Here is a 25593-nt window from a genome sequence, read left to right as displayed (position 1 = left end):
AAAAGAAATCCAGAAAATCACATTGTAGGATTTTTTTATGAATTTATTTGCAAATTATGGTGGAAAATAAGTATTTGGTCAATAACAAACAAGCAAGATTTCTGGCTCTCACAGACCTGTAACTTCTTCTTTAAGAGGCTCCTCTGTCCTCCACTCGTTACCTGTATTAATGGCACCTGTTTGAACTTGTTATCAGTATAAAAGACACCTGTCCACAACCTCAAACAGTCACAGTCCAAACTCCACTATGGCCAAGACCAAAGAGCTGTCAAAGGACACCAGAAACAAAATTGTAGACCTGCACCAGGCTGGGAAGACTGAATCTGCAATAGGTAAGCAGCTTGGTTTGAAGAAATCAACTGTGGGAGCAATTATTAGGAAATGGAAGACATACAAGACCACTGATAATCTCCCTCGATCTGGGGCTCCACGCAAGATCTCACCCCGTGGGGTCAAAATGATCACAAGAACGGTGAGCAAAAATCCAAGAACCACACGGGGGGACCTAGTGAATGACCTGCAGAGAACTGGGACCAAAGTAACAAAGCCTATCATCAGTAACACACTACGTCGCCAGGGACTCAAATCCTGCAGTGCCAGACGTGTCCCCCTGCTTAAGCCAGTACATGTCCAGGCCCGTCTTAAGTTTTCTAGATTGCATTTGGATGATCCAGAAGAAGATTGGGAGAATGTCATATGGTCAGATGAAACCAAAACATAACTTTTTGGTAAAAACTCAACACGTCGTGTTTGGAGGACAAAGAATGCTGAGTTGCATCCAAAGAACACCATACCTACTGTGAAGCATGGGGGTGGAAACATCATGCTTTGGGGCTGTTTTTCTGCAAAGGGACCAGGACGACTGATCCGTGTAAAGGAAAGAATGAAAGGGGCCATGATCGTGAGATTTTGAGTGAAAACCTCCTTCCATCAGCAAGGGCATTGAAGATGAAACGTGGCTGGGTCTTTCAGCATGACAATGATCCCAAACACACCGCCCTGGCAACGAAGGAGTGGCTTCGTAAGAAGCATTTCAAGGTCCTGGAGTGGCCTAGCCAGTCTCCAGATCTCAACCCCATAGAAAATCTTTGGAGGGAGTTGAAAGTCCGTGTTGCCCAGCAACAGCCCCAAAACATCACAGCAACAGTGTGTGAAAACCACGTGTAGACTTACAGAAAACGTTTGACCTCTGTCATTGCCAACAAAGGGTATATAATAAATTATTGAGATAAACTTTTGTTTTTGACCAAATACTTATTTTCCACCATAATTTGCAAATAAATTCATTAAAAATCCTACAATGTGATTTTCTGGATTTTTCTAATTTTGTCTGTCATAGTTGAAGTGTACCTATGATGAACATTACAGGCCTCTCTCATCTTTTTAAGTGGGAGAACTTGCACAATTGGTGGCTGACTTAATACTTTTTTGCCCCCCTGTACTTACATGTACATATTCTCATTCACCCCTTTAGATTTGTGTGTATTAGGTAGTTGTCGGGGAATTGTACGATTACTTGTTAGATATTACTGCACTGTCGAAATTAGAAGCACAAACATTTCGCTACACTCTCATTAACATCTGCTAACCATGTGTATGTGACAAATAACATTTTATTTTATTTGAGACTGATGAAGGTGTCGTTCCCAGCAACAAACAACACAGACACAACACCTGCTCAGTTTAATCTGGCTTGGATCAACACATGCTCACACACACACACACACACACACACACACACACACACACACACACACATACATACAGTGGGGAGAACAAGTATTTGAGGTATGTAATTTTTACATACAACTGTGAGAGACGGAATCTAAAACAACAATCCAGAAAATCACATTGTATGATTTTTAAGTAATTAATTAGTATTTTATTGCATGACATAAGTATTTGATATATCAGAAAAGCAGAACTTAATATTCTGGAGGCGAGAAGGATCAGAGGACCAAAACGCGGCGTGGTATGTGTTCATAGTGAATATTTAATTAAAGAAAGTACTGAACACTGCATACAAAAACAATAAACCAATAACGACCGTGAAGCTACAAATGAGACCTGTGCTGACACAAGCAACTAGCATAGACAATCACCCACAAACAAACAGTGCAACCCAGGCTACCTAAGTACGATTCTCAATCAGAGACAACTAATGACACAAGCCTCTGATTGAGAACCATACTAGGCCGAAACATACAAATCCCCAAATCATAGAAAAACAAACATAGACTGCCCACCCAACTTACGCCCTGACCATACTCAATAAATACAAAACAAAGGAAATAAAGGTCAGAACGTGACAATATCTGGTACAGAAACCTTTGTTTGCAATTACAGAGATCATACGTTTCCTGTAGTTCTTGACCAGGTTTGCACACACTGCAGCAGGGATTTTGGCCCACTCCTCCATACAGACCTTCTCCAGATCCTTCAGGTTTCGGGGATTTCGCTGGGCAATACGGACTTTCAGCTCCCTCCAAAGATGTTCTATTGGGTTTAGGTCTGGAAACTGGCTAGGCCACTCCAGGACCTTGAGATGCTTCTAATGGAGCCACTCCTTAGTTGCCCTGGCTGTGTGTTTTGGGTCGTTGTCATGCTGGAAGACCCAGCCACGACCCATCTTCAATGCTCTTACTGAGGGAAGGAGGTTGTTGGCCAAGATTTCGTGATAAATGGCCCCATCCATCCTCCCCTCAATACGGTGCAGTCGTCCTGTCCCCTTTGCAGAAAAGCATCCCCAAAGAATGATGTTTCCACCTCCATGCTTCACAGTAGGGATGGTGTTCTTGGGGTTGTACTCATCCTTCTTCTTCCTCCAAACACGGCGAGTGGAGTTTAGACCAAAATGTTATATTTTTGTCTCATCAGACCACATGACCTTCTCCCATTCCTCCTATGGATCATCCAGATGGTCATTGGCAAACTTCCGACGGGCCTGGACATGCGCTGGCTTGAGCAGGGGGACCTTGCGTGCGCTGCAGGATTTTAATCCATGACGGCGTAGTGTGTTACTAATGGTTTTCTTTGATACTGTGGTCGCAGCTCTCTTCAGGTCATTGACCAGGTCCTGCCATGTAGTTCTGGGCTGATCCATCACCTTCCTCATGATCATTGATGCCCCACGAGGTGAGATCTTGCATGGAGCCCCAGACCGAGGGTGATTGACCATCATCTTGAACTTCTTCCATTTTCTAATAATTGCACCAACAGTTGTTGCCTTCTCACCAAGATGCTTGCCTATTGTCCTGTAGCGCATCCAAGCCTTGTGCAGGTCTACAATTTAACCCTGATGTCCTTACACAGCTCTCTGGTCTTGGCCATTGTGGTTGGAGTCTGTTTGATTGATTGTGTGGACAGGTGTCTTTTATACAGGTAACTAGTTCAAACAGGTGCAGTTAATACAGGTAATGAGTGGAGAACAGAAGGGCTTCTTAAAGAAAAACTAACAGGTCTGTGAGAGCCGGAATTCTTACTGGTTGGTAGGTGATCAAATACTTATGTCGTGCAATAAAATGAAAAATCATACAATGTGATTTTCTGGATTTTTGTTTTAGATTCCGTCTCTCACAATTGAAGTGTACCTATGATAAAAATTACAGACCTCTACATGCTTTGTAAGTAGGAAAACCTGCAAAATCGGCAGTGTATCAAATACTTGTTCGCCCCACTGTACATACATACATACATGCATACATACCTCCGCTTATTTCCACTCTTGTCCTCAATAACACACACATACACCTTTCTGCTTCCAGACCATCAATCCATAGTTACCAGTGAAAGGTGTTTCTTCCATGTCATTCGGTGGCCAAACCCTGGGTGTCTGTTTGTTTTTAACTGGGTGAGAGAGAGTCTGCCAAGTATAGTCTGCTGTAAAGGTAGCTCAGTGTGTGTGTGAGAGAGAGAGAGAGAGTCTGCCAAATATAGTCTGCTCTAAAAGTATCTGTGTGTGTGTGTGTGTGTGTGAGAGAGAGAGAGAGAGAGAGAAAGAGAGAGAGAGAGAGAGAGTCTGCCAAATATAGTCTGCTCTAAAAGTATCTCTGTCTCTGTATCTCTGTGTGTGTGTGTGTGTGTGTGTGAGAGAGAGAGAGAGATAGAGAGAGAGAGAGATAGAGAAGTCTGCCAAGTCTAGTCTGCTGTAAAGGTAGCTGTGTGTGTGTGTGTTTGTGTGTGTGTGTGTGTGTTTTCTTACTGTAAAAAAGATCCAGGCCATTCCAACAGGAGACCACACTCATGTAGGTCCTGGCAGTACACAATGCTCATCAATCACTCATTACCTCAACCTGACGACTTCCCTGTTTTGGCAGATATGTGTGTATATGGTAATTGACGGGTTTGGGTCTCGTTTACAGCAGACAGAACAAGCTTTAGTTGGCAAAGTGTAATTTACCAGCCAGACGGACTGCTAGAACTCAGTGTTTGAGTGGTGGTGGATAGCGTTAACATTTCTACTTTGGAGGACAACATAAAAATGTCTACTTTTTTTTCTATCAGAGTGAAAATGTGATTATTTACTAATGCTCGATGGAGATTAGCTTTTAATATGTTGATTAGTGTTATAGAGTTATCGTTCAAGTGATAGAAAATCTTTACTCATGTCCATACCTAAATTGCATTGACAATTTACAACCACACCAGGTTGGCTCACTTTAACGCCCAAAGTGCGTATTCATTATGAATCATACATCTTAATGTGCGTGTCGCACAAGTTATCATTTATTAGTTTACCAAAGTTACCGAAATCTTCAGTAGTTTTGATAATTAACAGAAAATCTATGGCAATCTATCGTAACTTTGGTCATTTATACTTGAATAACAAAACAAAACAAAAAATTCAGAAATAGTAGAGATTTTTTATATCTGTGTCCATATTGTCCATTAGTTTCTAGTAGACAGGCCATATGGTTTAAGAGAAAATAGCCTAATTAATGAAAAAAGCTAATCAACAATGGCATTCTTTTCAATTACCTCTGCAACTCTTCCAACTATTGACTTTTTTTCACAACTGCCACTAGTTTGACACCAAAACATTGACAACAAATACATATTGACATCGTAAAATAAATAAAAGTGTGCAAAAAATATATAAATAATATTTAATGCTGAAACCCTCATATTAAATATCAATGGTATTCACTAAGTTAATGGTTTATATTCAGGATAATGTTTCACAGCTTTGTCATTCTATTTTTATTTAATAATCATCTTATTTAATTATTTAATATATTTGACATGTGATAAGGCCAGCGAGAAGCCCAGAGATTATTAGATACCTGTGATAATCTGAAGGACTCAAAAGGGCCACTACATGTCTTTTAGAGAGATTACATAAAATCCTTGAAAGACACAACATTTCTGGTAGTTTACTGGTAAACTCTGAACGTTCCCAGTAATATAGCCTGCAACGCTACACGTGACAAACACACTGTGTGCTGCCTTAATTGGATCGTCTGAGATGCTGTGACATCATACAGGTTGAATGTCTCTGAAACAGACATAACAGCTACATACAAAGTGGACTGTGGATCCTTTGAGGCTTATGTAACGTTGATAGGAATTTTCTAAAAACACACACATGCTTGCAGGATTTTGCATAAATGTCTGAAATGTCTATGATATAGAATATTTCAGAGCAGAATCCTATTCTGATACCCGCAGGTCTTGTTTCTCATGACCTTTGACCTGGACAATGAACTGTGACATGAACCACCAATCACACAGAATCTTGACTGATTTAATCGTTGTGTTCTGTAAGAGTTACGAGTTCACAGGAAAAATTTGAGGCATAGTTTTTTTGGGGGATAAATATCTAATATTTATTTAGACCTCAGTTTATACTGACTTAAGAACAGGTCAATAAAATTGTAATGAGCGCATTTGTAATCCTGCATAATAAGATGACATATTAAAATGGGCAACTTTACAGTCAGGCAGAATAAACAACACCAGCTGACATGTACACATAACCCCTTTGGTTTTTGAAATGCTACATTCAGGTGCAATGAGGTACTAATGTGGCAAACAAACTTAAATGCTATTCCAACCCAAATAGGCATGATTAAGACTGTAGGTCCATTGACTGTGTGCATTATAGCATGTGACCGTTGGAGACTGGCAACAGAATTTGCTTGTTGTTCTTTAAAGGAGTTGGGTAGGTAACTACAGCAGCAAACACGGCTGGTCTCAAGGCTGCACTTTCTGTTGATGTAATGGAAGCCTCCTGATCTTGATCCCGACGACCTGCTCCAAGACTAAGAGAGGTTGTAATTGAATGAGAGGTCGGAGGTCATCTCGTGTTAGAGACATGCCAAGGCTCCCCCTGAAACATGGCCTCTTCTCTAGATCACCTCTGGTACAGAATGTGAGGATCCTGACCGCAGAGCTTTGCTATACATTAGATGATTTCCTCCCAACAGTCCAAGTCTATTTCCATGCAATGTGTTTAGCCCCACTGAGCATTGCTTTTAGACGTTTATAATGACAGACGTGTCTCAATTATGTTAAACACAAATAGAGTTGTTAGGTACAACTCTACATAAGCATCATGACTACTGTCATTCAGTTAGTAGCCTAATCATTTTTTACAAAATCACAGTTGCATCATCTTGTTATGTATTGTAAATGAAAAAACAACAATCTTAGCTTTTTCTCATACTTTTCTCGTGCATGTTGAGGATCACTCCAAAATCGCATCCTCCTCATGGAGAACAACAATAGGTCCCCAGAAGAAATTCTGTGGAGGAGTCTTAATTAGATTTCAGATAATTAAAGAGGGCGATGAGGCCTCCTTCCAGCACCTCTTTGATTTGCTTCTGCAAGGGGTTCTGCATGATGTGGAGTCCCTTATCCAGAGGGTGGTAGGCCAGCTTCTCCAGCCTGCTGAGCTGGTGCATCTCCTGGGGCACGTTCTGGATGTCGTTGAAGTCCACGTTGAGCAGCTCCAGCCGCGTCAGGCAGCAGATCATCTTGGGCAGCGAGTGGATCTCGTTCCCCTCCACGATGAGGATCTTGAGCTCCACCAGTGCTGCGATGCTCTCGGCGATGCACTCCAGCCTGTTGCAGGCCAGGTGGAGGAATACCAGTCTCTTCATGGTGTAGACGCAGCCGGGGATGTGAACAATTTTGTTGTGGCTGAGATTGAGCTTCCTCAGGCAGGTCAGGTTGGCGCAGGAGGCAGGGAGGCCAGATATCTCGTTGTTGGCCAGGCTGAGGACCTCCAGCCTGGTGCAGTTGCCCAGCTCCTCTGGAACCTCGGTCAGTTGGTTGCGGTAGCAGAACAGGACCCGGAGGTGTCTGAGCTGGCCGATCTCTGGGGGCAGGCTGGTCAGCTGGTTCCCCCACAGGTTGAGGACCACCAGGTTGCTGAGAATGCTGAGGGCGGGGGGCAGAGCCCGCAGGCAGTTCAACGACAGGTTGAGCTTCTCGAGCTCCGTCAGCTCCCACAGTTCCTTGGGGGGTTCCTTGAGGCCGCGGCGGGCCAGGCTCAGTATGCTGTAGCCCCACTGTTTGTACGCGTGGTTGCGGATCCGCTCTGCCGACGTCAAGCTGTCCTCACGGCCGGCACTCTTCCTCGCCTGCCTCTTCATCTCCTCTTCCTTGGACTGCTTGTGTCCCATTGGTGCTCCTTCAGCAGGAATACCAATGTCAAGACAACAAGATGCTAAAGAGCATTACCCAGAAGCACTAGCCACAAAACATCCTAAACCGATAGGGTGGAGAGCGACAGACAAGCAGCTTTGGTCAGTGCTGGAACGGTCGACAGTCAACAGAGGAACTGTGTACATTCTCACTTAGTGTGTGTCGGATGTAAAATGCTGCTGGATATCCACCCTGGAAGTGCTGGCCAAGTGTTGCGGAGTGTCGCAGAGCAGTAAAGACGTGTGTTTGTCAAGGGGACTGATTTGAGAAATGTGTGCTGACAAGAGGGGAGGGAGCAGGGGGCTGAAATCAACTCCAGCCCACACTGACTGGATAGCACCACCCGACCCCAGCCACACTGACTAAGTCACCCCCCCCCCCAGCACCAACCACATCCCTCCACCCCCTTCAGCTGCTCCTGTCACTTGTGCGCTCCGGCCTGGGCGATAACTAACCTTGATTGCGCAGAGGGCGCAAGGATGGAGGCCCATGCCGCCCACCACACAAACCTTGACCCTGAATGGTGTTATTCAATCGATCGACTACCACATAAATTACCTCAATCACCTTCAAACAGTGGTGTTTGACTGCCATACTGTCATTGGCTTGATCGTGGGATCAATTTGTTCTTGTCACGAAGCTACTGTATCCTCTTACACCAAGCATACATCAAGACGGTTATAAATGAGTCTATTTATAACCACAACCGTGGTCAAAACAAAACACCCTTTGTGGAAATGCTATCAGTGTGTCATACAATATCATTTCCTTTTTAGATCTCTCTTTCTCCTTCTAGCGCCTCTTAACACTTATTTATAGCTCTCTTAGATACACAGATAGTTAGGATTATATTTTATAATGGCAGACAGTGTTGCTTCATGTCTCCTAAATGTATTGACTCCGTTACCCTCGTGCCTTTCCCATGTCTTTTCATTAGTTCACACAGTATTAGATGGCGTTAGGGATGTGGATTAAGCAGCCATGGAGAGGCTCTCAAAAAAGAACAAGTTCTTGAGGAGTTACTGATTGACTGGGACACCAGTGGACAAATCAATCCAATCAAATCAAATTGTATTAGTCACATGCTTCATAAACAACTGGTGTAGACTAACAGGAAATGTGGTATATCTTTATTTAAATTTGTACATGTGATATCGTGGAATCAACGTGGAAAACTGATTGGATTTGCAAACATAAGAGAATTTAGAGGTTTTTTTTCACCCAACTTTTAAGCTAAATCCAATGTTATGGTGAAAGGTCAAATTCACTTTAGTTGAAAATCAAAAATAGACATTGAACTGACTGTCTGTGCCCAGTGGAATTAGTCTAAATAACAGACTGGGTCCTGCCGTTGTTTTAGATGCCATTGGAGACCTGTAAAACACTTGACACCACAATGCTGTACTGTACCAATCAGCTTTCTACATGCCTACAAAATGCATGCTTGAGGTACGCATACTTTAAATCAAACCATGGTATGGGTTATTCTCTTTCACCCAGTGTGGGTCAAAGCTCAAAGGACCCGGGTACCGGTGTTAGTGGAATTCCTGGGGTAATGCAACTCACTTAACAATTTGACCCACAAACTGAGTGCCTCATTCAGCCTTAAATATACCCCCTTAGCCCCCCACGTCCACCTCCTCCCACTAAACCAAAACAGATATGTAAAAAATAAACTGATTTGACTTACTGACTTTTAATCCCTGCAGTTGAACAAGGCAGTCTACTGTCTGAATACACTGCCAGCTGAACTAGTAAAGCAAGGTGTCCAGGCCAAGGCGACTCTATAGGGACTGTACTCATGTTAATATGTAGGTCCTGTTCATCCATTAATACCTAATCCAGTGACTACAGTTTAAGATGATCAGTCACAACTTTACCATTTAAAAAAAAATCCTAGATGAGAAAACGGCAGATTTCATTTCACCACATTCACTATCACTTAAATGATCAATCATCAGATGCCATGAAGGTACTAGCAGTGAGCAGGTAGGGTCCTGTATCGACGCAGAGTGACAGTGAGAGACAGGTGCTGGAGCCTTATCACACAGACCCATGGGCTGACGTTGGGCATTGTGCAACTGATAACCCCGGGATGCCCCCTCTCTGATGGAAAAAAAAGCAGGACGGATTATTCCCGGCCCTGGGGAATCCTGTGATCAGAGGCGGATCATGGTTTTCCCTAGGGGAGCATTTTGGAAGAAACAGCACCCCATTCCCTGGCTCCGATTGGAGAGACTGAAATAAACGTCACCAGACGAGAGATTCGTCTCTCTAAAAGTATTATTCATGCATGGTTTATCTTGGTGGCGTACGACCACATGGGTTGTCACTAGTTACCACAGCCACAAAGTCAAAATTAGGGTTAAGGTTATGTTTTAAAATGGGATTTTAAGAAGATAGAAATTGTCGAAATAGGTGGTTTTTTTGCCTTTGTGGCTGTGGTAACTAGTAGTGACTACCTCGTACATGCCGGGATCAGATTACCCATCATCACTGGCGGCTAATCACAAACCACCCTATTCCACCGTTTTTATCCGGGGAAAGAGATAAAAGACGAGGAAGAGGGGATTATCTGCTCCTGGTTATTCCATTGTTGTCGGAAGTTATGAATGCCAATTATCCACGTGCAGTGTCTTGACTGTGGACCTCATTTGCATAGGTTTCCTTGCCAAGGTTGGGAGAATGTTTGGTTGTTGCTTTGTGTTTCTGGGATTTGGAGATTGGTCATGCATTCACAAGCAAGCAGAGTTGGCTACTTAACAGCTTCTGTGTTTGAACCCTAGGGCTTGCCTTCTGGTGAGACGAAGACCTGATGAGAAATACAAATGAGTCTGAGGAAGACGAAGAGGAGAGTGTCAAGGCCAAGTAGTGAGAAGAAAGTCAAGCAAGCAAACTTGAGGTTGACATAGTCGACCAGTCTTTGTACATTAAAGCTGAGGTCCACGAGAGGTGAAACAGCGCCGCTGGCTGCCCCAGGCACATTTGTTCTTGTTTTTGTTTTGAGGAAATGAGCATCTGTCAAGGGATGCCGGAGAGGACGCTGGAGAGGACGCTGGAGAGGACGCTGGAGAGGAGAAGCAAGTACGGGGTGTCAAACATTTAATAGGGAACGGACATAGAACGAGACAGGAACAGCGTCAGCACACGGGTAACACAGACAAATTACAATTAATGCCGCAGTGGGGAACAGAGCAGGGGAACTGACACATATAGGGGAGGTAATAAACAGGTGATTGGGTGAGTCCAGGTGAGTTCAATATTGCTGATGCGCGTGACGAGGGAAGGCAGGTGTGCCTAAATGATGGTGGCAGGAGTGCGTAATGCAGGGCAGCCTGACTCCCTCGAGCGCCAGGGGGGAAGAGCGGGAGCAGGCGTGACAGCATCCTGCCCTGCCGGTGAAAGTAGAACAAAGGGGAGACTGAGGGCAATTGTAGCACATTGAATTTCTCCAAAGCTACAGTGATGAAACACACAGTACATTCCCATCTTGGTTCTTTCCAATGCATGAAAAGTTACAGTGAAATATCTCACAATTTGCATGTTTTATGGGCAAATGTTAGTTTTTTTAGGGGTGAAAGTGTTTTTTTCCAGCAGCTGTATTTTTCTTATAGTGCCCTGAGCATTAATGTCCAAGAATTCAAACTAGCATCATTTTCATCACTATCTGTTGGTTGAACATAAACAGAAATTAAGTATCTGTTAAGTATCTGTTGGTTGAACATTGACAGAAATTAAGTATCTCTATTGTAGTCTCTTGTTATGCACAATAAGTGTCATGGCAGCTGGGGGCAATTGTAATGACCCTGAGCCAAGTAGCCAAATCATGAAAACAACTGATTTTACCTTTAAGATTGTATGAATTATACATGGACTATACAAATACTCATTTTAAATAGCCTTGAAGTCCTGTAGAGTGTCAGGCCCTGACCGTAGAGAGCTTTATTTTGGTTTGGTCAGGGTGTGACTAGGGTGGGCATTCTATGTCCCTTTTTCTATGATTTGTATTTCTATGTCTTGGCCTGGTGTGGTTCTCAATCAGAGGCAGCTGTCTTTCGTTGTCTCTGACTGAGAACCATACTTAGGTAGCCTTTTCCCCCACCTGTATTTGTGGGTAGTTGTCCATGTATTGTTGCCTGTGAGCACTACGTTGGCGGTTCGGTTTGGATGTTTATTGTTTTGTTGGTGATATCTTATAATAAAGAAGTACGTGCGCTCACCACGCCGCGCTTTGGTCCGCTGTTTCCACCTTAGACGATCGTGACATAGAGTGCCTAAGAAGTTGTAAATAGATATAATCTGGACACCGTCAGACTATTGAGATGTTTGAGAGGAACAGAACGGCCATGCTAAAACATAGGTGTTACTGTAATAATCAGTTACGCATAGCTACGTAGAAATACTAATATTTTGTGCAAAATCATTGCATATGTCTATGATAATTCATGAACATGAATGATTTTTTAAGTTAAGTGAATGTATTTGGTTTATTTTTTAGATGTTATATTTGACCCCAGCTAGTGTTACAATTGACCCTGAAACTGAGGCAAATGTAATGTCTGGACTTTGGATTAAAATCAATATTGTGAACCAACCGTCTTATGTACAGACATATAAATGGAATGAATGATTATGAGACAGATTATGAGAAAAAATGTCTGTCTTAGTTCAAGTGGTTTCTGAGCAATAGAGTAAAATACAAAAACTGTTACAGTAGCCCCCGGTATCCTACCAGGTTTTATGGTAATTGAGGGTAATTATGTCTCGCCATCTTCCATTTTACATTTTTCTCCAGTCAGCGTCTTTTGGCCTTATGCCAAAAGCCTGTAGTGAGTTGTCGGGTTACACTCTGAGTAGACACAAACGTAAACTGAAAACTGTATTACCTAAACAGTATTGAGTATTGATCATACCATTGAAGTGATCAATAAATAGTACAGCCTGTTTTATTGCCTTACGCAAAGAAGAACATTATTTTTGGTGCTGATCCTAGTGGGTGTACAGTTGTGCCAATGGGTCTTAGTTCCTGTAATGGCTCAGAGTCTCCGGGTAAATGTATATTTTCAATTTTCCATAGCCTCCTATGACTTCAATTATATATTCCGTATTCAACAGGGGACTATTTAATATCTGAAATGTAATTTGTTCATCTATCTCTGCAGCTGGAACAAGTGGCAAATATAATGCTTAAACTCACCCACAAAAAATAATGTGTACATAGAGTGGAACAATATGATGAATAGGTAGGAGGATATCAACCCCACAGGCTATTACACAACATAAAGATGGCATTTGTAATGTTCCCTGAGAGGTGGTGGGGGAAGGTGACGTATGACCACAGTATACGGTTAATGCAGTTACAAAGTACCCAAATCAGGTTTGGGCTGCTGAAACAGCATCTGAGGATAAAAACAATTGTGCTTCTGACAACAGGCGCTCGCCATGATGAAGTACTGCTGTGCAGCCTAACTAGGCCCCACCTGGGGAGAGACACACATTACAAACACAGCAGAGCATGGAGCCTCACCAGAGAGTGAAGGTAGATAGATGTACTGTGTTTTACCACTATTCATTATATTTATCTGTCTACCTGTTTATCTGTCTGCCTGCCTGCCTGCCTGCCTATCTGTCTGTCTGCCTATCTGTCTATCTTTTTATCTGTCTGTCTGCCTGCCTATCTGTCTATCTGTTTATCTGTCTGCCTACCTATTTATCTGTCTGCCTGCCTGCCTATCTGTCTGCCTGCCTATCTGTCTATCTGTTTATCTGTCTGCCTATCTGTTTATCTGTCTACCTGCCTATCTGTCTCTCTGTTTATCTGTCTGTCTGCCTGCCTACCTATCTGCCTATCTGTTTATCTGTCTGCCTGCCTATCTGTGTATCTGTCTGCCTGCCTATCTGTCTATATGTTTATCTGTCTGCCTATCCGTTTATCTGTCTGCCTGCCTATCTGTCTATCTGCCTGCCTATCTGTCTATCTGCCTGCCTATCTGTTTATCTGTCTGCCTGCCTATCTGTCTATCTGTCTGTCTGTCTGTCTTGCCGCCTATCTGTCTATCTGTTTATCTGTCTGACTATCTGTCCATCTGTCTGCCTATCTGTCTGCCTGCCTATCTGTTTATCTATCTATCTTCTTGCCTATCTATCTGTTTATCTGGCTGCCTGCCAATCTGTCTGTCTGCCTGCCAATCTCTCTGTTTATCTGTCTGCCTGCCTATCTGTCTGTCTGTCTGCCAATTTCTCTCTCAATTCAAGGGGAAACATATGTTAACATTGCCAAAGCAAGTGAAGTAGATAATAAACAAAAATGAAATAAACAATAAAAAGTAACAGTAAACATTACACTACATTACATTTGAAGGAAGTTGCATGCTAGGAGATACCCATAGACTTCCATTAATTGTGCTAACGCTAGTTAGCATTGGCTCGCTCATGTTGGACACAGAGACATAAAATGTTATCCAGGAGTTCATCTGACTCTGGCAGAGTAGATACAAGGTGTCCCTTTAACCCCAACTGCTCCTGTAAGTTGCTCTGAATAAGACCGTCTGCTAAATGACTCAAATGAAAATGTATCTCTCTCTCTCTCTCTGACTGTCTCTCTGTCTCTCTGCACAAGACTTCCATAATCTCACCCCCCTGCATCCCACTGCTGTCTTGCCTCTGAAGCTAAGCAGGGTTGGTCCTGGTTGGTCCCTGCATGGAAGACCAGATGCTGCCCGAAGTAGTGTTGGAGGGCCAGTCGGAGGCACTTTTCCTCTGGTCCCCCCAAAAATAACTCAATGCCCCAAGGCGGTGATTGTGAACATTTCCCTGTGTAGGGTGCCGTCTTTCGGATGGAACGTTGAACTAGTGTCCTGACTCTTTGTGATCACTGAAGATCCCATGGCACTTTTTGTAAGAGTAGTGGTGTTAATCCCATGTCCTGGCTAAATTACTATCATGGACATCTAATCATCCCCAGCTTCCAATTGGTTCATTCATCTCTTCTCCCCTGTAACTATTCTCTAGATTGTTGCTGTAAATGAGAATGTGTTCTCAGTCAACTTACCTGGTAAAATAAGGGTTAAAATAAATGACCTGACAGACATTGTTATCTCTCAGATGAGACAGAGCGTTTGCTCCTGGGGTTGTAACAGTCACTTTAGCCACATAATTGTATGGCTTGAGGTACCTGGGCTCATTCTGCTCACACACTTCCTGCCCTAGTGCCATTCCATTAGCAGCGGACTGTCGATTGGTGCCCGTGCCAGGCAGGCAGGACTTCTATCAGAGCAGGGTAATGGTACCAACTGTGAGGATCTGCAAATGGGCTTCAGCTGCTGCTTCCGTGGCTAATGGAAGAGATGGAAGAGTAGCCTCCTAGCCTCAGCCGGACTCATTATGGCTCTCTGATTCTCTCTAATTGCTCTAATTCCCGGACAGAGACAGAGCTAGGGTAGGGACGGATTTGATTAGATTTCAATAAAGAAGACGAGGTAGGGAGAGAGAAAAGAGTCGGATAGACCGTTCTTAAGCTTTTAAAAGTAATGTTGTTCAATGGCTGTCAAGCACTGCTCAATGAACGTCATCATGGAGAAAGGCAGCATATCATCCCAAATCACCACAAGATGGCGCAGCAGATCAGAGAAAATACTTTGATCTTGATCCGTGTATTTCCTTCAACACAACTTCCCCCTCAAACCTAGAAATGAGGACTCACCGTTTCCTTAAACCTGTCCAGCAAGAGTCCAAACCGCTAAAGAAAGCAATGACACCTCAGCCGTTGTGTCCCCTGTGTGGATCCTTGAGAGGCCTAGCGTCACCTAAGCAGTTGCACCATAGCCTTATGATCTTGCCCTCTCAGTTACTAATCTCTGAAGAGCTGACTCTGGCCATTCCTGGTACAGGAGATTCATTCAGGGAACATGACCAGGACATAGAGAGAAACAAGGCCGCATGGAAAGTACATCAACAAGTTGCTCTGGAAACTGAAGACAAAGTCGGTAGGTAATAATAGTAAGCTGTATCAAATCTAGGCTACAGTGTTGAGTTCTGTATGTCTCAGTGTTGAGTTCTGTATGTATCAGTGTTGAGTTCTGTATGTCTCAGTGTTGAGTATTGTATGTCTCAGTGTTGAGTTCTGTATGTCTCAGTGTTGAGTTCTGTATGTCTCAGTGTTGAGTTCTGTATGTATCAGTGTTGAGTTCTGTATGTCTCAGTGTTGAGTATTGTATGTCTCAGTGTTGAGTACTGTATGTCTCAGTGTTGAGTTCTGTATGTATCAGTGTTGAGTTCTGTATGTCTCAGTGTTGAGTATTGTATGTCTCAGTGTTGAGTTCTGTATGTCTCAGTGTTAAGTATTGTATGTCTCAGTGTTGAGTTCTGTATGTATCAGTGTTGAGTTCTGTATGTCTCAGTGTTGAGTATTGTATGTCTCAGTGTTGAGTACTGTATGTCTCAGTGTTGAGTTCTGTATGTATCAGTGTTGAGTTCTGTATGTCTCAGTGTTGAGTATTGTATGTCTCAGTGTTGAGTATTGTATGTCTCAGTGTTGAGTACTGTATGTCTCAGTGTTGAGTTCTGTATGTCTCAGTGTTAAGTATTGTATGTCTCAGTGTTGAGTTCTGTATGTCTCAGTGTTAAGTATTGTATGTCTCAGTGTTGAGTTCTGTATGTATCAGTGTTGAGTTCTGTATGTCTCAGTGTTGAGTATTGTATGTCTCAGTGTTGAGTACTGTATGTCTCAGTGTTGAGTTCTGTATGTATCAGTGTTGAGTTCTGTATGTCTCAGTGTTGATTACTGTATGTCTCAGTGCTGAGTACTGTATGTCTCAGTGTTGAGTACTGTATGTCTCAGTGTTGAGTACTGTATGTCTCAGAAATATTTCGGGTTACTTTTTAAGTAAATTAAAACACTTGACTTTTCACCTAAACTATAAGTGTTCATTGTAATTCCATGAGGCATTTGTCTGTTGTGTTTGAAATGAGATGTTTTTATTTTAAGCCCGCCACCTCTTCAGAGGACAAAGTGTATTACTGTTCTTTATTTTATCAAGTTAAAATAAAACATTTAATATTCACACCAAAAAAATATATATATATATATAAAACCATTATAGCCCTGCTATTTCACATTATTCCCTTTAATTCAGAGACTAAATAAGACCTGGGACACCAGCAGGTGAGTGGACTATAGCAATCAGGGTTAAGAAAACCAGGGCGGTATTCATTACACCAATTCGGTTGCAAAACGTTTCTTAAGCGGAAGCGAATTATTTAAGATACTCTGAAGAGGTAGGGATTCAAAAGTTTTCGGAAGATGGGCAGGGACTCTGCTGTCCTAGCTTCAGGGGGAAGCTGGTTCCACCATTGGGGTCACAGGACAGAGAAGCGCTTTGACTGGTCTGTGCGGGAGCTGCCCTCCCATAGGAGTGGGAGAGTCAAGAGACCAGAGGTGTCAGAATGAAGTGCTTGGGTTGGGGTGTAGGGTTTAAACATAACCTGAAGATAGAGGGGCACTTCCTCTTGCTTCTCTGTAGACAAGTACCGTGGCCTTGAAGTGGATGTGAGCTTCGACTGGAAGCCAGTGGAGTGTGCCGAGGAGTGGGGTGACATGGGAGTACTTGGGAATGTTGAACACTAGGCGGGCTGTGGCATTCTCCATAAGTTGTTTGATGGCACAAGAGGAGAGCCCATCTAACAGCAAGTTGCAGCAGTTCAGATGTAACCGATGTCAAATAGCTAGCTAGTTAGCGGTGGTGCGTTTCTAATAGCGTTTCAATCGGGTGACGTCACTCGCTCTGAGACCTTGAAGTAGTTGTTACCCTTGCTCTGCCAGTTGTTGATGTGTGCCGAGGGTCCCTGGTTTGAGCCCAGGTAGGGGCGAGGAGAGGGTCGGAAGCTATACTGTTACACAGACAGGAGATGACAGGTGATTATTAGATTACCACTAGAGGGCATGAGTTACAATAACATGATTTTAGTTAGACAAACTCTAAGAGAAAACAACAAAAAAATGATTGTATTGGTATCAATAGATACTGTAGATAACAATACTTCCAAGTAACAGGGGTTATTCTCAGTAACCCATTGGTTCTGAACTGCATTCTACAATGCTATTCTAATATCAGAATAATAATGTGTCTTTAGAGCATGCCTCTATCCATCTCATCTGTATGACAGATAAGGCCTATCCAGACTCTCGCTGACCTTCTGCTGTTTATAAACTGAAGGTTCCAGTCGCTTGTAGATGACCACGCCCTAAAGTCCTAACATAGATGTCTCTTCTGGTTGGAGCAATGATATAGTACACCTGCTTCCATCCCTTATCCCTTTAACAATAGAACCAATAGTTCTGTCTGTCTGTCCTGTCTATCATGTCTATCTGTCTGTCCTGTCTCTGTCATGTTTGTCCTGTCTACCTGTCTGTCCTGTCTGTCCTGTCCTGTCTGCTCTGTCCTGTCTGTCCTGTCTCTGTCATGTCTGTCCTGTCTGTTCTGGCCTGTCTGTCCTGTCTCTCATGTCTGTCCTGTCTGTGTCAATAGGGGTTATGTTCATTGCTCCTCATATTTATACATACACCTGCTACCATGACCTTTCCTCAGTCTGGCCTAATAAGTTCCTCCCTGACAGAAGCTGCTGTAGATACAGATACAGACTAAACAACCTGGTTAAAACATGCATCCCTAAAACGGTCCATCTGGTTCCCCTAGTATCTCCACCAAGGAGGAGCCTGGTTATACTAAACAACCTGGTGAAATCCGTAGACTGGAATCACTGGATGCCTTAACTCTATAAGGGAGTTTCACGTTACAATGTATTATTTTATTTAACCTGTATTTAACTGTAACCATACAGTATATTGGTGTTGGCTGCTCCTGTGTTGTTCAATAAAAGGCTAACCCATTATATGATGCCGTGGTTTACAGGAATAGTTACAGGATTAGGTGTTGTCGTAGGGGTATGTTCATGCTTTGCAGGCTTATTAGTCACTCATTGTCTATGCACAGAAGTAAAATAGGACATTATTACACATGATAATCTATGCCTTAGGAGGTTGGTGGTCCCTTAATTGGGGAGAATGGGGTCGTAGTAATGACTGGAATTAGTGGAAGGGAATCAAATACATCAAACACATGGTCTCCAGGTGTTTGATGCCACTCCATTGGCTCCGTTCCGGACATTATTGTGAGCCGTTCCGCCCTCAGCAGCCTCATTTGATCTGTACAATTAATAATCATGCCTATTATGTCTGTCCTCTGGTATCGCCATGTACAATGGCAAGGCCTTTCTTCTTGAGAAGGGACTTTCTGGAAAAAGTCACTCAAGTCATTGATTCTACAAAAAGGGTGAGGACGTTGCCTCGTTAAAACATTACAGAGATCTTTTCCATAAAATAATTGAATACAAGTCTGACAGGCATGCATTAATGGGAGGAGCGGTCTGTAACTATAGAATCTGAATGTGGCTAAGACTTGAATAGTTGATTTAGTAGTCTATTACTGCAGTACTGTTGCCCTTAACATTCCCACCCATTTTCATTATATCCACAAGAGGGCAGTATACACACACTCCTGACCAGATAATGACACTCAATTTAGCTGACAGGAGTCACTTATAAATTCTCCACATGGCTGTTTCTTGTCATTGTTGGTAGCTGGCCATGCTGAATGACAACAACTCAATGACTTCTGCCCCATTGAAGAGTACAGATCGGTTTTGTGATGTTGTCAGCTAAGCCATCTATAGTAATTGAAAAGTTTAAAGTAGTAGTTGAATATTGGTTAAAAATACACTTTTTTTGGAAAGATGTATAGATAAATGGATCAAATGTTCCTTTTGTTTTCGCTGTGATATCCACAGGTATAAACAACTTCGTTTTGTTTTGCTTTGTTGAAATTAGTCTGGAAGACAAGTTTCCAATGTTTCATACATTCATAGGCTTGTATTAAATGTTTAAGTACAGTTGGTTGTGATTATTGAATGCCCTGCATAACTTTAAAAAGGAACCTACGCTTTCCATTCCAGTATCACAATCATGGTTCAATATTTACATGGACTTTAGTGTATTATCAGCAGAATAACAGTATCTGGTGTACTGTAGGCTACTGCTATGTACATCGCGCAGCGTATACCGCTGCTTGTATAGAGGTTAAACGGCTACTTTTTTACAAGTTGTACAATTCGGTGTAATAATCCAATTACAACGACTGCTTGCCAAGTTGTGAAGCATAGTTGAATATCCAAACTGCATGAGATATTTTATGTAGGATGTTGACATAATTAAATCATCAAATAGACTATAGGCTGCTAGGTAGACTACATTAAAAAAAAAGTGGCCTTAATTTTAAAAAAATATTTAAACCGTTTCAAATTTGGTGCAAAGTTTTTGTTATTCTAAACCTTTCTAAAAATAAAATTATCATTAAACACAAAACAGTGTACATTTGTAAAGGTCAAAACCATCTTAATTTGTAAAGAGTAGTTGAGAGTAAAAGGCAGCAATGATAAAATCTCGACAAATTTGGTCAACCCCCCCTACTCCTCACCAAATGGTGCGGTCCAGCTAGGGACTTTGTAGCGGGACGAAAGAAAAACGTTGAGACAAAAGTTAGCTGAATGGGTGAGGGGAGAGAGGAGAGTGGAAGAGGGGTACACGCTGAACAGATGACAGAGAGAGACCATAGGCGAAACGAATGTGCATGACAACTTTAGGCTATAAATTCCTGTAAAACATTAGAAAATATATCCCTAAATTAATATTGGAGACATTTATTAGAAGCCGAAGTCCACATGTGTTGTGAATGATGAGGCTCTTATGCTGTGCAATTGTGCTGCTATCTGCATCCTCCGCGGAGTGCCAGCAAAGAGGTGAGCTGGAAATAATCTCTTTCCTATTGACTGCATTTTCACTCTTTCAGCACGAGGTCTCGATGCGTCCGAGTCAAAGCATTGTTTTATTTTTTCTTAAAGCAATGTATGGGATATGCACTTTAATTTATGTAGAGCATAAGTGGAAGATTAGGAATAGTAGATGTATCTTTGTTGATAGAACGCACTTTGAGTAATTACTATTTTACTGTTCTTTACATTTGCCAGTTTAAAACAGAAATAGCCTAATATGTATTGCATAAATTGAGTGAAAAGTAATAGGTGTGTTGGTGTTGAAATTGCGGACAATAATTCAGCCATTAATTTACAATTACAAACAGGAGGATTCTAAGTTATTACAAACTATGCTATCCAGTTTTAATACAACCAGTTGCATCACCAGGAAACTAATATCACTGGCCAATCTACATGATAGTTACTTTGTTAAACCGTTATTAGTTCTCACCTTGAGAGAAATTCCGGGCCATTGTCATTGAAATGATTTACAATTGCTGACGCCTCTTTCTCCAAAGCACAGTCACGCTAACATGCTAGGGTCGCCTCAAGGCCCAATTCAATTCCTCTAATTGTAACAACAATCATCAGTAGAAAATGTTTGAGGTGCAGATTTTCAGCTTCAAATAGACCAACTTTCATTACATGTCTCCTCTCCTTTTTTAATTTTTTTTTTTTTTACATGTCAAGATCCTGTGTAACTCCTTCAATTCAATACATACACTTTTAATTTAATTGATATCAAGTTAATTGCATGTTTTATACTTGTTGGCATAACCATGTTGGGGATCTTCATGTGCCACAATTACATATATTAAATTGTAGGGCTGTCAAACGATACATTTTTAAAAATCAAGTTAATTGCATGTTTTTCTGTAGTTAATTACTGTACGAATAATATTTAATATATATATATATTATTTTTAATTGTTCAAATTTGACCCTAATTAAATGCCCACACCAGTTTTTCAAACTAAAAGACGATGGCCAGAGCTTACCCATGGTGCTGCACAACAATGTAAGTCAATCAGTCATAGTTTTAGTCAAAGTATGATATACTTGGGCTTGAAGTGATAAACCCGAACTGCCCGCTTCGTGCAAATTCATACCGATGCCTTGTCTTTTCCTATGAAATTAGGTGTAAATTATTTTTATCCCTCGTTTTGTTTTAGGGCTGGGTTTTATTTAAATGGTACCACCCACCATCATGGCATTGTTTATTAATCAGAAACACCTGTAAAGTACACCAGTCACTGAGCAACAGATAATCTTTGGCTATAGCAAAGATGATGGATGGTACAGTGCATTCGGGAAGTATTCAGACCACTTTACTTTTTTCACATTTTGTTACCTTACAGCCTTATTCTAAAATGGAGTAAATCGTTTTTTCCCCCTTATCAATCTACACACAATACCCCATGACAAAGCAAAAACAGGTTTTTAGATATTTTTGCAAATGTACAATAAAAAAACAACTGAAATTTCACATTTATATAAGTATTCAGACCCTTTACTCAATACTTGGTTGAAGAACCTTTGGCAGCGATTACAGCCTAGAGTTTTGGTGTGACTCTACAAGCTTGGCACACCTGTATTTGGGGAGTTTCTCCCATTCTTCTCTGCAGATCCTCTCAACCTCTGTCAGTTTGGATGGGAGCGTCCCTGCACAGCTATTTTCAGGTCTCTCCAGAGATGTTCGATCGGGTTCAAGTCCGGGATCTGAATGGGCCACTCAAGGACATTCAGAGACTTATCCCAAAGCAAATCCTGCATTGTCTTGGCTATGTGCTTAGGGTCATTGTCCTGTTGGAAGGTGAACCTTCACTCCAGTCTGAGGTCCTGAGTGCTCTGGAGCAGGTTTTCATTAAGTATATCTCTGTACTTCATCTTTCCCTTGATCCTGACTAGTCTCCCAGTCCCAGCCACTGAAAAACATCCCCACAGCATGATGCTGCCACCATCATGCTTCACCCTAGGGATGGTGCCAGCTTTCCTCCAGACGTGACACTTGGCATTCAGGCCAAAGAGTTCAATCTTGGATTCATCAGTCAAGAGAATCTTGTTTCTCATGGTCTGAGAGTCCTTCAGGTGCCTTTTGGCAAACTCCAGGCGGGCTGTTATGTGCCTTTTACTGAGGAGTTGCTTCCATCTGGCCACTCTACCAAAAAGGCCTGATTGGTGGAGTGCTGCAGAGAGGATTGTCCTTCTGGAAGGTTCTTCCATCTCCACAGAGGAACTCTGGAGCTCTGTCAGAGCGACCATCAGGTTCTTGGTCACCTCCCTGACCAAGTCCCTTCTCCCCGATTGCTCAGTTTGGCTGGGCGGCCAGCTCTATGAAGATTCTTCGTGGTCCCAATGTCACGGCCGTCGAAAGAACTAGACCAAAGCGCAGCATGGTGAGCATACATATTCCTTTTATTTAGGATGACGCCGACAAAAACAATAAACAATACAAAACAACCGTGAAGCTTGAGGGCATGTGCCACAAACAAAGTTAACTTCCCACAAAGAAAGGAGGGAAAAGGGCTACCTAAGTATGGTTCCCAATCAAAGACAACGATAGACAGGTGTCCCTGATTGAGAACCATACCCGGCCAAAACCTAGAAATACAAAACATAGAATGCCCACCCCACATCACACCCTGACCTAACCAAATAGAGAAATAAAACGGCTCTCTAAGGTCAGGGTGTGACATCCAAACTTCTTCCATTTAAAAATGATGGAGGCCACTGTGTACTTGGGGACCTTCAATGCTGCAGAAATGTTTTGGTACCCTTCCACAGATCTGTGCCTTGACACAATCCTGTCTCTGAGCTCTACAGACAATTCCTTCGATCTCATGGCTTGGTTTTTGCTCTGACATGCACTGTCAACGTTTGGACCTTATATAGACAGGTGTGTGCCTTTCCAAATCATGTTCAATCAATTGAATTTACCACAGGTGGACTAAATCAAGGATGATTTAAGGATGATCAATGGAAACAGGATGCACCTGAGCTCAATTTTGAGTCTCATAGCAAAGGGTCAAAATACTTATGTAAGTAAGGTATTTCATTTTTATTAATTTTTTATTATCAAAAAATTCTAAAAACCTGTTTTCAGTTTGTCGTTATGGGATATTGCGTGTAGATTGATGAGGAAAAATGATTTAATACATTTTAGAATAAGGCTGTACCATATCAAAATGTGAAAAAGTCAAGGGGTCTGAATATTTTCCTAATGCACTACAGCTTTTGAGCCATGGAGCAACGAATTGGAGATGAACAGCAGATGAACAGCAGATCAACATTCGGTGCGGTGTGTGTTCCCTAGCACTTTTCCCTCAGGGAAATGATCAACCTCGTAGGCTGAAACTACTGTCCTTACTGCTGCTGATCTGACTACTGGGACTGCTCTGATCTGACTACTGGGACTGCTCTGATCTGACTACTGGGACTGCTCTGATCTGACTACTGGGACTGCTCTGATCTGACTACTGGGACTGCTCTGACTGACTACTGGGACTGCTCTGATCTGACTACTGGGACTGCTGCTGATCTGACTACTGGGACTGCTCTGATCTGACTACTGGGACTGCTCTGATCTGACTACTGGGACTGCTCTGATCTGACTACTGGGACTGCTCTGATCTGACTACTGGGACTGCTCTGATCTGACTACTGGGACTGCTCTGATCTGACTACTGGGACTGCTCTGATCTGACTACTGGGACTGCTGCTGATCTGACTACTGGGACTGCTCTGATCTGACTACTGGGACTGCTCTGATCTGACTACTGGGACTGCTGCTGATCTGACTACTGGGACTGCTCTGATCTGACTACTGGGACTGCTCTGATCTGACTACTGGGACTGCTCTGATCTGACTACTGGGACTGCTCTGATCTGCCTAATTATTTGAAGTAAAGAAGGATTATAAATGTAATCACAAACCACCCTCTCATCTCAATTTTCAAGGCGTCAGTATTTGAAATAAATGGCTTACTCTGTAGGCAGATGCAATAGTGAAATTGCACATGTTTCTTCTGAGTCTGATAGCCTATGATAGCCTAAGACATGTAGGCTTTGGTTAAAGTCAAATGATGCAGTGCTATAAGTGAAAATCCATCTTTCTCTCAGGTGCAGGGTGAAGATGCTAAATGGACCCCCCGCACTGCCTTCTACCAAAATGTTTTATGGCAAAGTGGTGCTAACTTTGTTACGTGACAATACACACTGTACAAGTCAGACACAATCCCAAAACGTGACAATACACACTGTACAAGTCAGACACAATACCAAAACGTGACAATCCTCTCCAATCTGACATTTCTTAATTTGTATACTAGACTAATATTTAGAGGTAATAATAACTTGAATAATATCAATGAAATGCTACTGATAATAATAAAGTGTAATGGAAAATAGGGAAGAAAACCCATGTGTTTCTTTTGAGTCTGATATGCGCCAACCCCCCCGCTCGGTGACCCTGTACATTGGCCATGAAAATGATCATAACCTCAAATTCCTTCTGTTTTTCTTCTCAAAGTTGCCAAAAGAGTGAGTCAATGAAACCAGACCATAGTCACTGTGTCGGGTTTTTGAGACTATTGACTGTGAGGGGGAGGTTTACTCAGAATATTAAGAACAATAAATTTACATTAAACTCCCTGTCTTAACAAAAATATATTATTTACTCATATGTTCCACACAGAGAATGCATTGATCAGTTAAACTATTTGTAATGTTTAATCAATTCACCATCACTATTTACACAACATTCTTTGCTAAACCGAGTGCCCTGAGCGTTGAGTAACGCGACCTGAACTGCTGAACTGGTAGCTGGCTAACATCTTCAGCCACGGACAGCATTTTTACCTTATCAACCCAGATGCTATCTACCAGTGAACTGTTGAAATGTTAGTCTTTTGTGTTCAGTGACAGTGGCATTCCAAAGATGGCAGGCGCTCAGCAGAAGCCGCTCCTGGGTAAGGCTGATGAGATGACCTCTGACCATTGGGGGCCTGCTCAAGGCCCCAGTCAAGGCCCCAGTCAATCACGGGGCCTTGTTATCCAAACATTGACCAGGCCTCACTGACT

At 42.3% G+C, this 25593-nt stretch overlaps 2 protein-coding genes across 3 annotated transcripts in view; one reads left to right on the top strand and one right to left on the bottom strand.

The window, feature by feature from the left end:
* Nucleotides 1-5798: 5798 nt before the first annotated feature.
* On the bottom strand, nt 5799-7934 carry LOC139420195 (leucine-rich repeat-containing protein 30-like). The gene has a single exon (XM_071170015.1). It carries the CDS (start codon nt 7623-7625, stop codon nt 6756-6758), a length of 870 nt encoding a protein of 289 aa, XP_071026116.1. The 5' UTR covers nt 7626-7934; the 3' UTR covers nt 5799-6755.
* A 12386-nt stretch (nt 7935-20320) lies between these two features.
* The window catches only part of LOC139420193 (laminin subunit alpha-1-like), an 82875-nt gene continuing 77602 nt past the window's right edge, over nt 20321-25593 (top strand). For both annotated transcript variants that reach the window (XM_071170013.1, XM_071170012.1), the window contains exon 1: nt 20321-20499. In XM_071170013.1, the coding sequence (XP_071026114.1) occupies nt 20433-20499 (67 nt within the window). In that variant the 5' untranslated portion in view covers nt 20321-20432. The remainder of the gene's footprint in view (nt 20500-25593) is intronic.

This window comes from Oncorhynchus clarkii, chromosome 11 (assembly GCF_045791955.1).
Source record: "Oncorhynchus clarkii lewisi isolate Uvic-CL-2024 chromosome 11, UVic_Ocla_1.0, whole genome shotgun sequence".
Classification (NCBI taxonomy): Eukaryota; Metazoa; Chordata; class Actinopteri; order Salmoniformes; family Salmonidae; genus Oncorhynchus; species Oncorhynchus clarkii.
Note: the sequence above shows the minus strand (reverse complement) of the source record. Positions and strands in the feature narration are given on the sequence as shown.